At 37.9% G+C, this 16,374-nt stretch overlaps 1 protein-coding gene across 2 annotated transcripts in view; it reads right to left on the bottom strand.

Moving 5' to 3' along the window:
* The window catches only part of si:dkey-122a22.2 (uncharacterized), a 33,802-nt gene extending 17,704 nt beyond the window's left edge, over window positions 1-16,098 (bottom strand). For both annotated transcript variants that reach the window (XM_034298143.2, XM_026924619.3), the window contains exons 1-7: window positions 15,945-16,098; window positions 14,406-14,571; window positions 12,268-12,339; window positions 10,051-10,127; window positions 5,016-5,116; window positions 2,508-2,624; window positions 541-615 (exon numbers count right to left, since the gene is read on the bottom strand). In XM_034298143.2, coding sequence (XP_034154034.1) covers window positions 541-615; window positions 2,508-2,624; window positions 5,016-5,116; window positions 10,051-10,127; window positions 12,268-12,339; window positions 14,406-14,571; window positions 15,945-16,007 — 671 coding nt within the window. In that variant the 5' untranslated portion in view covers window positions 16,008-16,098. The remainder of the gene's footprint in view (window positions 1-540; window positions 616-2,507; window positions 2,625-5,015; window positions 5,117-10,050; window positions 10,128-12,267; window positions 12,340-14,405; window positions 14,572-15,944) is intronic.
* Between the last annotated feature and the right edge of the window lie 276 nt (window positions 16,099-16,374).

Genomic DNA, 16,374 nt, shown 5'->3' with positions numbered 1-16,374 from the left:
TCTGGCCCTGAAATTGGCCCTGGAGTTGGAACAGAGTTGCTTAGTCCTGCCCCTTTTCCTTAAAACGCAGCTTATGAGCCATGAATAGTTTCAACAAAGGAGTGGGGTTAGCTGAAGGGATGTAGAAAGCAATGTATTTTTTTGTGCCTGGCACTAAACATTAATGAATGCTCCTTTAAAAGCTTTTTTTTATATAAGATGATAAATTTATAGGTAGATCGAAGGCAGTCTGCTTTAAATTTCTAATGACAGGCAAAACCGTGGAATAGAGTGAATAATGTGCTGTAGATTTCTGCTGACTCTGACTCTGAGAATGATTTGTGCTCTGATATGAATTAAGGACAGCTTCTAACACTCCCTGACCTTTGATTAATTGGGCTCTGTATTAAAGTGATGAACAGCAGAACACTGTCAATGTGTAGTCTCCCATCTCTCCCACTCCTCCCTCTCTCTCTCTCGCTCTCTCTCTCGCTCTCTCTCTCGCTCTCTCTCTCGCTCTCTCTCTCGCTCTCTCTCTCGCTCTCGCTCTCGATGACTCACCAGTACTGCTGCCACGTCTCCTCTTCAAAGACGTCCTCTGGAATGGGATTGATCAGCACCAAGTCCGACACTTGCCTGGACAAACAGAGACAGAGACTGGTTAATGTGTTTGTGTTCAGCATGGAAAAACAACAGAAAAGACAGCACAAGTACAAGCACAAGCAGTCTCTGAGCACCAAGGCTGAGGCGTAGCCCATCTCCACACCATTCCACCTTTAATGCATATCGGGTCAGTGGCATCCTGGGTGCAATATTTTCATTTCGCAGATGCTACAGAGCCATCACAGCTTAATTTACAGGGTTAACGGCTTCACATTGGCGCTGATGAAGTGTTAAATCTGTCAGAGGGAGGGTGTGGGGATAAAATCACGCTGAGATAGAAGAGGGATTTATGTCGCACCGCTTAAGCCCCCAGCTAAGATTGGTGAGAGCTTGGCAGATATCTGACCTCAGAATGGCAGGTCAGTGTGAATAGCATTAAAAGCAATACTTCACCTAGTCTATATCTACCACATCTGTAGTGTATGTGTGATTACCACAGACAAGAATTATGACATGATTCCCTAGGCTGGAAAAAATACAGAGTTTGTAACCAAGATGGCGCCCACCTCGGCAGATGTCTTTGCACGCTCTTGAATTTACTCAAAACTCATTTATAGTGGAGGTTTAAGGCCAGTTAATTCTGTCAGTAAATGCTGGTTTTTCTAAAACAGGGGGACACATTGTGGTTGTGTGTTCACAGTAGTCAATATCCTACAAAATCTTGTAACTCAAGAGTAATGTTGGAAAAACATCGCCTGGTCTTTTTTCAATCATTCAGCCAGTAGCTTCAGATTCCTGTTCTTGACAGACAGGAGTGGAATGATCTGATGTGGTCTTCTGCTTTTGTAGACCATCCATCACAAGGTTCAACACGTGGTGTGTTCTGAGATGCTTTTCTGCTCACCACGACTGTAAAGAGTGGTTATTTGAGTTACCATAGCCTTCCTGTCAGTTTAAACCAGTCTGGTCATTCTCCTCAGAACTCTATCATCTAAAAGGGCGTTTCTGCCCTTTTTCTGCAGAACTTCTGCTTAATGAATGTTTTTAGTTTTTCGCACCATTCTGTGTAAACTTTAGAGACTGTTGTGTTTAAAAATCCCAGGAAATCAGCAGTTTCAAACCAATGTGTATGGACATCACATTTTTCCCTATTCTGATGTTTGTTGTGAATATTAAATAAAACTCTTGTCCTGTATCTGCATGATTTTCTGCATTGTACTGCTGCCACCTGATTAGCGGATTGGACAATTGCATGAATGAGCAGTACTACAGGTGTTCCTATTAAAATGATCGGTGCGTGTATACATCAGGACCCAGAACACCATGTAACTCTATTGTGCACGTAAGTGCCTGCTAGTTTCTCAGCTCTGCTTAAAAGCACAGCTTGGATTTTGAAATATATGTTGTTACATATTCGGCCTCTGAGGCCATGTTTAATAGAAATGTTCAACCACTGAAATGACTTCTGGCAAATAAGACTAAAATGACACAATTTAACTGCAAGACATGGAATTAAATTACGCGTAAACATTTCCTCAAACAGTGCAACTTTTTTGTCCATTATGTTTTTAAAGCTTTATGGTTTATAGTACTGTCATCAAGCAAAGGGAATTAAGGTACTGAGAAGGATGCACGCTGTGAAATGCTGTTAAATTCTGCAAAAAATCCATCTTGCGAGGACACCGGTTTCCAAAAATGGTGTTTAGGTTGACTGTACCAAAAGAAATACACAGCTAGTGATAGTGTATGCTTTGACCTTCTTGCTAGAAGAAGAAGCAAGACTACGATGCACCAGAGAAATGAGAAATGAAGTGTTTTTTTGGTGGATGCTGACGCAATCTTAATTACATCTGAGAAACAGACAGAGGACAGAAATGTGAGTTACTTAAGCCAAAAAGCTAATCTCATATAAGACAAGAACTTACGCGTCATAGATGTGAGTATAAAACCTGCCGTTCAGCGCGCCCAGTTCTGAGCCAACCAGAATGAAGGGCGTGGCTATCTCAGCAGCCTTGACCAACCGGTGGAGGTCGTCCACCATCCTGATGGCAAAAAGAGAAGAGGAAAAGATAGACATGCAGGTCAATGTGTCGCAGTCAACACACTGCAGAATGAGTGGAGGATCAACAAAGCGCATGATGCCCCATTCATCACCAGGCGGTATTACGACATGTGGATCTGTGGACCCTTGACCGTTTCAGGCATTAGCACAGCGTTCAGCTCTGTCCGTGTCCATTACACAGACGACAGAACGAGGTCGAGCACGAGCATGAGCGTATAATTATAATAATTAACAACATGCATGAGGGGACAGGGGGTCAGAGATCATTAGAGCTGATGGTGTTAAGCAGAGAGGAGACATGGAGAATGTAGGCGTGTAACTGACGGAGCATATGTAAGGAAGAAAACATGACAGGGCGTGCTGTTATAGGCAAATAATCAACAACGGGGTGGTGTGAGCAGAGTTACAATTACCTTTTCAGAGTTGATTATTTTCCCAAAATGTTTTACTCCTCTTTTACTAAGGCAATTTGCCAACAATTTTTTATTTATTAAAGAACTGTATGTTGTCATTTTTATCCATTTATAATGTTTAATGTTGTGGAATGTCCAAATTAAAAAAAACTTCATTATAACAGCTATAATTAATCTTTCCCTCACCAGCTACTCTTTTTTTCTTTCCAGAAGTTAATAAGACAAAAAAATACAGCTTGTTATGCAATAGAGACTTTCCCATGTCAGAAAAGCGCCGTTACAAGTGCTGACACTGAAGATTCCTTCCAAAACTGTTCAAATAAACATCTCCTCATAGAAAACTTCACCATATCACAGATTATACACATTTATGTGTAGAAACTATAGCGTATTTGAATTAGCACATTAATATAAACCCTGCAGTCGGCACTACTGTCAGAGCTGCTGTTATAGAAAATTAATCACCATCTGACCAATCAGAATCAAGCATTCAACAGCGTGGTGGTATAAAAGTAATTATTACATGTTATTTGCCATCTCAATTTCCAGTGTATGTCTGCTATTGTACCATATTCAAACAACTCGGACATTTTTTTTAATACATCCCTGATTCAGGCCACATGACAAACTCCGAGAGAAAGTAAGAAGTTATTCTGTGCTTCTAGAAATCCCACAAGCACACTGATCTCTGAAGGAAGGTGTTTGCTTATGTGCATTTTCCTTAAAAAAAGCTAAAATGTAAGATCCCTGATGTCAATATGAGAGCTGAGGAATGCACAAGTCGGCATAAACTGCGTCATCCATTTTATGGCTGCTCACCTGGGTTGCCTCTGCTAACAAATCAAAGCAGCACCCAAATAAAGAAGTCTCACGGCGGCGGACTGAAGAAGCATCCGTCAAAGTGCCTGCTTTCGGCCGCTTATTGAATTCTAAGAAGGAAATTGATTGCTCGCATCAGGAGCTGCCAGTTTGCCGCCCAGACATGAGGGTTACCGCGTGTACTGCTACGAGATAAGAGCAAGCAATCATGTAGGACGATCACAAGCTTCATCGTGGCTGGCTATCACGCCAAGGGCATGCCCTTGTGTGGGTGGTGAAAGGCTGTGTGCACGAGAGAACGAATGAGTTCCTCCGCTGTGCAACACACTTACTGTGAAATTACTGACTGTGCCAGGAAACAGGACACAGCTGCACAACAGCTGCCTGCTTTATCCTGACAGAGAACAGTGATTAACACATTAGTGTTTATGGAAGGAGTCTCCAGTGTCAGCGTTAAAGCTGCTCATTTAAAATATCCACCACTGGAAGACAATCTGCGTTTTCGTCTTATTAACTTAATAAGAAAACAGACAACAATTGTTCATAGCTGCTATAATGCAAGTGAGAACTTGTTTCACGGACATTCCAAATGATTAAATGTAACTATAAATGGATAAAAAGTATAAGATGTGTCATGCTTTTTTTTCATTTATAGTTACATTTAATGTTGTGGAAGTTACTTGTTTCAAGGATGTTCCACTCATTAAACATAAATATGAACAGATAAAAAAAAAGTGTGTGTCGTTCTTTAATAAATAAAACATTTTTTGGAAAATTGCTGTGGTATAAGAGGAATAAAACATATATTTTGCTGTATTTGCTGTTATTGGAAAATACTGATCACACATTTTCCTGCTACGTTACTTTTTTCTTTATTTGCTTACATATAAAACTATATAATCGAAGGACATGCATGTTCATACAGCTAGTCAATAAACATTTTATAATTTTTTTCAAAACAAGTTAGAACTTGTATAATATTTATGAAAATATTCGTGATAACACAATCCGTCTTCTGTTACTTAATAGCTTCATTACAATAACCCTGCCAATGTAGAAAGGTGGAACATATGAAAAATGATATGGAATGGGTTAAAAAAGGAAAGAAGAAATACAGGAAACATTATACATCTGAGTACCTTCCAGTGGTTGATGGTCTCCACACTTTCTCCATGCCTGTAGTGTCATTCTGCAGAGCTCTCCTGCTAAAGCCCAGGCCCACTCGGTCATAGGCACAAACCTGAAAGAGTAGGAAAAAAACCTACCTCAAAACCACAAAACAGTCACACTCGGAAAGATCTGCACTAGGGATCGTATGTTGCTGTCATAGCTGTTGGTGCCAAGCATGTTGTTCTGAAACTGCAGAGGTTTTCTTACGCACAACACAATCTAGCGTTATCAGAGAATGGTGCGAAAAACAAAAAACATCCAGTGAGCCAGCACAATGGAGAAATGTTTTAGACTACCTAAATGAAAACATACAGGTTTACTGACCTTTAAGATAGAAATTATATCATTTTTGTTACAGGGTGCACAGATTGTACACGCTGTTAATGAAGCTTAAGTTGCATTAAGCCACGTTACGTTTCCTAAAAACAGGAAGCTGGATATAAACAAATTCATTAGTAAATCATCCGCAGGAACTTTTACACAAGAAATGTGATATTCATGAAAATCCAGTTAGTTCAAGAAAAAAAGAAAACGTGAGTGTGTGTACATTTACTTATAAGGAGACTCACTAAGGTGAACCTCGACTGACCATGTTCAAATTGTATAATGAGTTGCCGCAAGTTTATACAGAGGTTACACTAACATGTTTAAATCACTTATTTATTTCAACTGAAAGGTCTGCGAAACTCGATCACTTCATATTAATGACTTGAAAGAAAGAATGCAATCAAAAACAGATCCATAAATTAAAAGGAATAAGACTAGAATATGAATACTCCATATAGAAGGAGTTAGTGTTAGTGTGTGTTTATGGCAGATGACTCGCTGCAGTGGCTGAGCTGCATTAGTGGAAGATTTAGCACATGTCGCACTTATGAGGCACTCTTTCACCGTTTAGTTGTCATTTTGTCGTTCTCGGCTTTCTGTGAGCTTTGCTATTTATGGAGTTCTGTGTGCGTCACTAAATGTAAATCAGTTGTGCCATGAATGTGCTGATTTGCTGTATTTCATGGCATTTATTAATATAGGGACGAGAGTACGAAAAAAATCAATGTTACTGAAGCTTTTGCAAACCTGGCAGGAATTTTTGTTAGGTTTGGCCTATGAAAAAAACATTTACACACAACTTTACATAAGGATTGATAAATGAGGCCCATTTCTCACACCTCACTACCATTCAGCAAGAACTAATAAATAATATGCCTATAGGTATTTTAGCTTGCCAGGACTCATCAGAGTAACTGATGGAATTTGACATGATAGATACAAGAAAATGAACAAGTGTGTGTGAATGGTGAGATTTTACAGATAACCATAGAAACTCGTTCTCTCTCTCTTTAACCAGAGAATGTCAGAATTGACCACAATCGCTCAATTACAGCATGATACTGTTATAAAATGCTGAAGGAAGTGCATTCATAAATGCTGATCCTACTCATTGCTGAGTAATGACCAGGTCCTCCTCTGAGCTGTGAGTAATTTTAGCCATAAGAACACTTTTAGTGCAATTCTAATGATAATATGGGCCCAATCTACATCTGTGAACATCTGTTGAAAGTAGTGAAAATACAGTAGAAGAGCTAAAACTTTTAGGCCAGGAATTTAGCTTGGACTGCAACTCGCTCCACCACATTATTCAGCACACTGCGCTGAGATAGTGCCATCTTTCGGGGTAACGCTTGCCAACTCCTGGCATTCAGAGCTCATTATATCCCAGTATGGGACTAAAGATGGTCCAGCTACCCAGAGTGCTCGGTTACATCACCTGACACATGCTTCTGCAGCTCTGAGATCCTGTGGAGCTTCATTAAACAGCATATTCACTCGAATTAACAGAGCTAGTCATTTTGCCACATCCTGACTGATGCTTCTAATATCAGTCACTGACCTCAGGAAAAATTAAGGGCATGCGTCAGATTTCATTCAGACCTCTGTGCCTTTTTAAGTTATACTTTAGAAACATCAGGTATACATCAGAGAATCTGCAAAAATAGTATGATGTTTAGACAAGATATTGTAGCTTATTAGATTTTAGGATGTACAGCACAGGATAGCACAGGATTTAGTGTATGTAGAGATTTTAGCCGACTTATTAAACAGATTGATCAACCAGGGCTGTGTTTTCCAAAGGATTTGTATCATTACATACTTCGTTATCTTATGAATTAGGAAATTTCTTCCAACACTTAACTAAAGTGGTCATTAAATTTACTTATAAATTATCTATCGGCTATACTTACTTCTTTATTTTGGATCATGCCTGCAGTTTTGCCTCTAATATAATATATATTATACAACGGTTAGTTCTGGTCCACTGATTTGATTGGTCGAGCAGCGGTCCATGAATGCTAATATTTAGTATAACCACACTGGGACATTTCACTGTGTGTATCACTCCACTCGTCATTTATTTTCACCACATAAAATTCCACTTCCTAGTTCAAAACGATTACTACAGTAGTGTTAGCAACATCATCAGTGGAGATGGCAAATGATAATTTTCACAAATATAACTTTTAGCTCATCAGATGATGATGAAATAGAAGAAGGGACACCAGTTTCACCGGAAGCACATTTCAAGAGAAAGCACAAATCAATTTGAGCTGGATAGCCAGCTATCTGACGGGCTATCAGTGAATACGTCTTCTTCAGGATGTACTTCCACTAGTGGAGCCAAAATAAGCAGGACATTTGGCCATATTGTGTCAGAAATGTCACTTACTCGATATTAATTTCTTGTTTATGTTGTATAAAAGCAATATCACACTTGCAGTTATGCATTATACTAAATATTGGCACATAAATATTGGCACTGTGATTACCTACGCTGAATCGATATTCACTATAACTGCACGCTTGCTCGTGCGATATTGCTTAAATATAAGCCTGTAATATTTATGCTTTCAAATTCACTCTTCTTTTAATGAATAGAATTGGCTCTAATCATTAAGCAAGTGCAATCACCCACATTATGACTCAACCTGTCAAAGCAATCATGTATTGTTCGCCTGAATCAAGAAATGATCTGTAATGATGATGAAAGCTGTCCAACGCTTGAATCAAAGAAGATGAAAGCATCCTACACAAAATCGAGATGTTTGCTGTGATCAAATATAAACTCCTCTAAGCCTTCTCAGTGATGTGACGTCAATTTAGAAATACTGACTCCTGGTCTGGTGCAGGAGGAACTGGGAGAAAGCATTCCCAAATTACAAAACTACTGCCAGTCAAAAGTTTCTGAACAGCTGGTATTAACATTTTTGAAAACTTTAAGAAATGGGTTAAAGTAAAATACTTTGAATTGAAAAATCTAAGTGTACTGACTAAACTGAGCAGCACAACAGCACCATATAACTCTGCAGCTAGAACAATGCACAGCTACATCGTGGTTCATGGTTAAACGTGTGAAGAGAAAATAAAGATACTCACCAGATTTGACTGAGGATCTTTTAGGTGCGATGCGAGGACAGATGCCCATACAGTCATTGGTATTAATGCACTTAACTAGCCAACTAGCTCGCTATTCGTTATTTTATTATGTTTGCTACCATTTTTTAACCCAGTCCGTTTCCGAGCAACCAAAACATAGAACTGGGCAGCACACTCGAGCTTTCACTTGCCTGGTGGGCTAGCTAACAAAATTTATGATTTATAATACTGGTTTCACTGTTTGATATTCTCAGAATATTTTGAACAAAATTTAAATGAAGCAGAATTATGACTGAAAAGACAATGTGCATTTTGTCTGTATAAAACTGCGAATAAATTTAAAAATTGCTAGGACCAGAGGTTTCATATTGTAAACAAAACGTACTACACGTTCAGATAAATAAATGTATAAATTCATAAATTCTCCAAAAAAATAAAAAAATATCATTTGAATAATCAAAGTGTGAACTGGGGATTGAAAATGACTGAAATATAATGAGCTCTGGTAGTGGCTGAGTTGTAATTTTAACTGGAAATAGAGCTCCAAAGTCGGCTAAAATGCCTGATTTCCTCTTTTTAATTTTAAACTAGTTATAACATGGTGCATGTCAGTTGTTGCAATCCGAAGTTATTGGGCTATCAGCCAGTTCACTAGTGCAAATGATTCCCATCTTGGTAATGGCGCAGGCTCTCCACGAAAGAAAGCGATCATGTGACCATACTGCACTCTATATGTTTATGGGTTGCAAAGATAAGGACCTCTAGTGTTCAAACAGTGCTGATATCACACATTTCCACAATGCACACTGGCAGATTTTTGCATTGCCATGTATTGTTATACCATTATTATCCACTCCTGGTATCAACTATAAGACAAATAAAAGCATATAGTACCTTGTTTTCACTAAACAAGAGCACTTGCCCCATAGGTATTAGTTATCTAGATAATTTATGGAGTTTAAGTTTGTTCCATATTTAATTTCCAATAGTGGCTAAATTGTAATGAAACATACAAAAAAAATCAACATTATATTGTGCACATTTAATTGGCGCAGTACGTTTGGTGAAATTAATGAAATAGCTGCTGCATGTCCCTGCTGTTGAAATAAATAATAAGTGATGACATTAGCACTAGGATATAACGAGGCATACTTGTACCAATTCGGAGTGCATCATTATCCTGAGGCCACTACGCTTTACCTTAGAGATGGTCTTAATCTTCACATCTTCCTCCTCTATACCGGGGGTCCCATTACACACTGTACACACACTGCTGAAGCAAGCAGAACATTCTGGCTTTTCAAGCTTCCCCTATGCCACAAGCAATTTCAAAGAACAAAAACACTTCATGTTCAGAACCACAGGGTAGTATAGCTCGTTACATAAGCACTTCTCCAGAACGCCACTTCGGCTGCAAGTTGGAATTTCCAATGAATAAGGAACGCATATCCAAGCAATGTGTAATGAGGCTCACTGTGGAGAGCAACCAGCTTCTCTGCGCAAACACAAACTCATTATCAAATTGCACACCTCAGTAGGCGACCCTTTCAAAGTCAGTCATCTGATTCAACTTGCCTTTGTGGTTTGTGAAACACTCTCTTGCACATGATGCCAAATATCAGATGACATACCAGTTGGAGCGTCAAGCATCACTGGAAAGGAAAGCAAAATAAAGGTGGTTAAGGTCACGGAGACGATGCAGCAGTGGACAATCAGTGCGCATTTAAATCTTATGAGAATTTGAAATATACGGATGGTGTGCTCATGTGCTCTAGGAGTGCAACATAATGCCACTGTATCTGTTTATATCCGTATCTGTATCCAGATTTAAACCCAAAGTGGGCGTGGCAGCACTGTCATTGTAACAGTTCCTCAACCTCAGCTACATCACTCGAGTTCATACTTGATCTCAAATAGAGATGTGCACAGAACTGTTTTATTTTTTAAATCCTACTCACGCAAATATTATGCTTGTTTGTAGCCACCTGCGATATTTCGTAACAAATTTATTTGGTTTTATTTCCCAATATATAAACAAACTAGTAGCCTAATTTAAACTACTGTGAATGATTGAATGCTGTTAATGGATCAAATATGTCTTTCTCTCTTTAATCAAAGTAAAACCCTCTCACATTTTTCCCCCAGTCCTGATGCACACCTCTAGTCTTATTTACATGCACTGTTAGGCTTTCAGTAAGCTTTCTTTTATAAAAAAAAAAAAAAAAAAAAAAAAAAAAAAAAAAAAAAAAAAGTGCTCCTCCTATTTGTATCTTTTCATTATGAATAATGGATTTTGATTCGGTTGCATCCCTAATGTGCTCTAATATCCTGTTTTTTAAAAACATAGCACTAAGGCTATAGGAATAAATCATACAATTTATGAGGGAAAAAAAAAACAATAATCTTGCATTTTTGATCCAGACAAAAAAAAAATTCAAAACAGTTCAGTCAAATTCATAGATTTATATATTTGATAGATTGGTTTGTATATGGAGAACATTTACTTGGGGACTAAAGTTAGACAAATCTAAGAAAAATATAATTTTATATATGTGAAATCTGCTGATTTATAGCCAGAGGTGTCAACTTTATATCATGTTTTATTTATAAAGTAATTCAGTATTAAATACATTATTGCAAATATATTCTATATTTACTCATTTCCAGATGGATGCTTTTGCTACTTTTTAAATCTCCAGCTTTTATTTGATTCCTAAGGTTTACCTAAGGGTATATTCTGTATCATTCTAATATAATGACCCTTTGTTCAGATTCAGTCATCACGGCTCTAATCAGAGCTTCACAATATGAATATGAAAAAATATGAATAATCATATGAAATAAATGAAAAAAAAAAACAACATATTGTGATTATGTTGCTACACCCTGCAATCATGATGTTGCTGTTCTTCTTTCGGCTGCTCCCGTTAGGGGTCGCCAAAGCATCTCCATTACGGAAATACAGTTTATGATCCGCATACTTGATTTGGCACAGTTTTTACGCCGGATGCCCTTCCTGACGCAACGCTCCCATTTATCAGGGCTTGGGAGCGGCACTGAGACTGCACTAGCTCCTGCAACCCCAGTGGCTGGGTTTGGCGCCCGATGTGAGGTTCAAACCCAAATAAAGAGTCTCGTGCTCTACTGACTGAGCTAGGCGAGCACTACCCTGCAATCATGATATGCCTTGAAAATATAAAAAGGAAGAAAACATGACCAGGAGGGTGTATAGAAAAATACTGAGCCGGTGTGATGTGGCTCAAAGTGAACCAGTGTTACTGTTACCACCCCAAAGTTGATTATTTTCCAATAACAGCACATTCCGTAAGGTTTTATTCCACTTACACAACAGCAATCTGCCAACGAATACAATTTTTTAATATAATGAACAAGCTTTTTATGTGTTTATAGGTGCATATAATGTTGTGGATCTTCTGCAAAACAAGTTTAACAACTATAAACATTAATTCCCTCCCCAGCTGCACTTTTTTCTCTTTCTTGAAATTGAAAAGAAAGAGGTTACAGCTTTACCTCAGACACTGACACTGGAGACTCCTTCCATAAATGCTAAATAAACAGCTCCTCACAGAAAACTTTGTCTTATCAAAAATACATACTCAACTTATTTAGTAGATCAGAGATGGTTAGAATGTTCACAGTACACAATAAACAACTGCGATTGGTTAGGGGGCTCATTTGCATATTCCACAGTTTTGTACTGCAAAAGCAAAAATTCCAGTCAAGTCCTACTGAATACGTCAAAGTATAAGCAATCTGTGAATGAGTTCTTACCAACTGGTTCTCCTTGGCCTTTGCAGATGAGGCTGATCTTCTGGCCCAAGCCTATATCTATCAACTGTGCATCTAGAAGAAAGGAACACACATTTAAAGAAAGAACATTTATGGAGACTATACTCCTGCAGGTACATACTGCAGCGATAAAAATGATTTATTTTATCTATTCCAAGAGATATGATACCAGTTTTACAGCAAAGGCACTAAAAAGAAGATTCTTCTATGCATCAGGATCAAATACAATTTCATTTTCAGTGTCAAGACATATTTATAGTAATGGCCATAACATTAATAACATAATTGTACATATGGTCTTAATTAAATAGGGAAGCTGTGGGTCAAAGCTGTGTTTTTCCTATCTGAAAGCTTAAAGAAAATTAATATGCATGAGTATTGTATATACAGTACTATGTAAAAGTCATTTTTATATACCTTTCGTCTTATGTGCTTAGTTTACACTTACTGCATTAGAGTGTCAGGAAAAAAAAAGTAATTTTGTACACCCATTTACATTTACAGTCATATAAATATAAAACGCCCAGCTATATACAGTCATATTTCTGCTTCTGTCAGGTTTCATTCTTTCTGTATTTCAACTTCATACAATTGAGTGCAAATGTGTGCAGCCCCATAGTTTCTGTGTAAGGAAAAAAAGGAAATGTATCTATATTTCACAATTTATCTACAATACAAACAGATTTCCAAGATTAAAATAAAATTGAAGGTAAAACGCGAGACAGCAATGCTTAACATTAACTGAAAACAGTCTGAAAAGAACCAAAAGCAGGAAGTGGAAGCTGGTCTGAAGAAGACGCTGTATGACATGTGTCAGTGACATTTTAACAGAGACACCAGGAAGAATATGGGTTAAAATATAACAACTGAGAGGATTCAAAACTGCAAAACACAAAAGAGCTTGGAGGCAGGTATAAAGGCAAACTCTGGGCATGCAGATTGGGATGTGGCTGTGTTCAAAATGAACCAATCACATTCAATCTCATGTTCAAAAGTAATTATCATACAGCTGTCATAAATGACATTATTCTGATTAACCCCAAATAAAGACCAGCTGTTTCCGTAGGATTTTTTTCTTGGTTTCATCCGACTGCTGAAGCCATGGTCTGCAAAGAGCTTATAAACCACGCATGGTATCTCACTTGTTGAAAAGGATCGATCAGAAGAGAGGTATAAAAGAATTTCCAAAATATTAGATGTATCATGGAACACTGTAAAGGCCATCATCAACAAATAGAGACAATGGAGCACTACAGAGACATCACCAAAAATAGGACGTCCCTCAAAAATGTATAAAAGTACAAAACAAAAACTTACCAGGGAGGCTACCAAAAGACTTACAGCAACATTAAAGGAGCTGCAGGAATATCTGACAAGTACTGATTACTCTCTGCATGTGACAACAATCTCTCATTCTTAACATGTCATTCTTCACATGTCTGGGCTATGGGGTAGGGTGGCTAGACAGAAGCCCTTTCTCACAAAAAACACCCAAGCCCAACTAAATCACCCCAAACCCTGTGGCAAAATGTGTTACGGTCTGATGAGACCAATTCCAAAAGTTATAATAATTCCATAATTCCAAAAAAAAAAGCACATCAATAAAAGAACACTATACTCACGGTGAAGCATGGTGGTGGCAGCATCGTGCTTTATGGCTGCTTTTCTTCAGCCAGAACTAGGGGCTTTCATGAATAGCTACAAATCCTAGCCAATTTTAATGCAAAACCTTCAGGTGTCTACTAGTAAGCTGAAGATGAAATGGAATTTCACCTTTCAGCATGACAATGACCCAAAGCATACATCCAAATCAACAAAGGAATGGCTTATCCAAAAGAAGATCAATTTTCACTTTAATTTTTATACATTGTAATTTCACATTGAGGGTGGAAAAGTTTCTGACATGATTTATCTCAGTTTCATTTTTTTACATCACAAAAACCTGCCATTTTAACAGGGGTGTGTAGACCTTTTATATCCATTGTATACATATGGTGATATATTTTTAACATATCATATCAGTTAAAATTTCAAGCCAATACAAGTTTCCTTCTTTTCTATTCTTCTTCCAGACATACACGCACCCTGTATTCTGTTCATCTGTGAATGTAAAACATTACCTCTTGGTCTGAGCTCTTGTTCTTCTCTCTGAAGCGAGGCATAATTAAGGAAAGGTGGTACGAAAAGGACGAGGAGGAGAATTTTCCCGAAAAATGACACAGTCGTCCAGCAGCTCCTCCTCTCCTGCTGCTGTTTCACAGAAAGAGGCTCTTCTGCTGCCTGCACCTAAAAATAGTCCATTTTACAAATTTAACAGATTAACCAAAATTCACTTGACAGTGAAATTAAGTGAAACTCAGAGCCAAGAAATAATGGTTTCATTTAGTGAGTGCTGCAGCCATAATACACAATATACAAGATATAGCCATGCACATGAATTAAACAGAATTTTATATTGAAAAGAGAATAAATATTAGCTAAAGGAAAACTCCACCCTGAACAACAATATTTAAAATTAACGGCGCCCAGGATTTATTTTGTGATGAAATTAAAGAAGTTGAAACTTCTTTCATCAACATTTGGTCTACTTTTACTTTAGTTAACGGTTTCCTACATTTCCCACAATGCCTTTCGTCTACCTGCTCATGCTCATAGTGGTGCCAATGGGATTCATCCCTTGCTTCATCTCTACCTGAAGAGAGTGACGCAGCAGCGCTTTAGTCAACACCATCATGCTTGTCATCTCGTAGATCGCTAACTAGCCGAGCAACCACTGTAACTCTACTGCACTGTATAGCTGCATTGCATTCTGGGACTTTGAGTCCAGTGTTTCCTCACTACTTCTACACTGGATTTCTTATTAACATGGCGATGAACGTAACTGAAAGGTTAATGAGGGAAGATGATTGTTTTTAGGAGCTACCAACAAAACCTGACCGTTAGGCCTTATAATATTTGAGATCAGTGAAATTTTTTCTCCTATTAAACTCCATTGTAACTGCACTAGTAATGTCACCCTGTGACGTCAGAGCAGCATATAACTGCTAACTTCTCACAGGAATAACAAAAATGCAACACCAACCAACAAATTAGCACCAGAAGCTCTAAACAGGTCAGAAATATTTCTACATAAATATAATTAATGTGTTTCAGAGTGGACTTTTCCTTTAATGTTATGTTGACAAGTGAGTTGGTGGCAGAAGCAGCAGAACTGCCTTGATAGCTTATTGCTAAAGTTACATATTACTCACTACAGCTTTAACTGTAAGCTGGTAGAAACAATAAATATTAACATAAACAAACATTATATAGAATTTATGATGAATTACTGGGCATTAGACAAAATAAAATAGGTAAAACTTTGTATTTATTAGGTCATTAAATAGTAAATTGGCTCTAGCCAGCATAAGTTTCAGGCGTTTATATAGACTACTGTATATTACAATGTCTGATAACAAATGCCTCTCTGTTATCACGTAGTGAACTACATAGGGTGCACCAGCGGTTATTTCACATCCTGTATGTGCCACCTATATAGAGAGCACGGAGACACTTGGGATGCAACCCATCCGCACCAGATACAGATTATTAACCCGGGCAACATTAGCATTGCGAGTGAAAGATGAATTATATTACAGACGAAAGCCAAAATGTACAACCTTCTTTCTCTCAGACTGAACATTTCCAGCGGTTTCATGGCCACCTGCTCTCCTGCGCGCCATGTGAACAACACAAACTTAAATTCACCTGAGAATAAGCGTGAATGAATGAGTGAAGCGGAAGAACAGGGAAACTTCCTCAAACAAGTCACACGGTAGCCGACGAGGGACAAAACGCGTTTTATTATAAGTAAATTCACATTTCACAGGAATAAAGGCTTGATTTTTTTCAGCGCCCAAAGCCATTTCTTCACACAGCAGCCTTCAGAATCTCAACTTTAAATTAAAGGTGAACGAAAATAACTATTATGGACAAATTTTTGTTTTTCTGGTTTTGTAAATCTTGGATTTTATTTCTTTCTGTTTTATCTGTGCTCCCATGACAGAATAGATTATAGAATAAATAAATAAATAAATAAATAAATAAATA

Source organism: Pangasianodon hypophthalmus, chromosome 22, assembly GCF_027358585.1.
Source record: "Pangasianodon hypophthalmus isolate fPanHyp1 chromosome 22, fPanHyp1.pri, whole genome shotgun sequence".
NCBI lineage: Eukaryota > Metazoa > Chordata > Actinopteri > Siluriformes > Pangasiidae > Pangasianodon > Pangasianodon hypophthalmus.
This window is presented reverse-complemented; position numbering and strand designations above follow the sequence as displayed.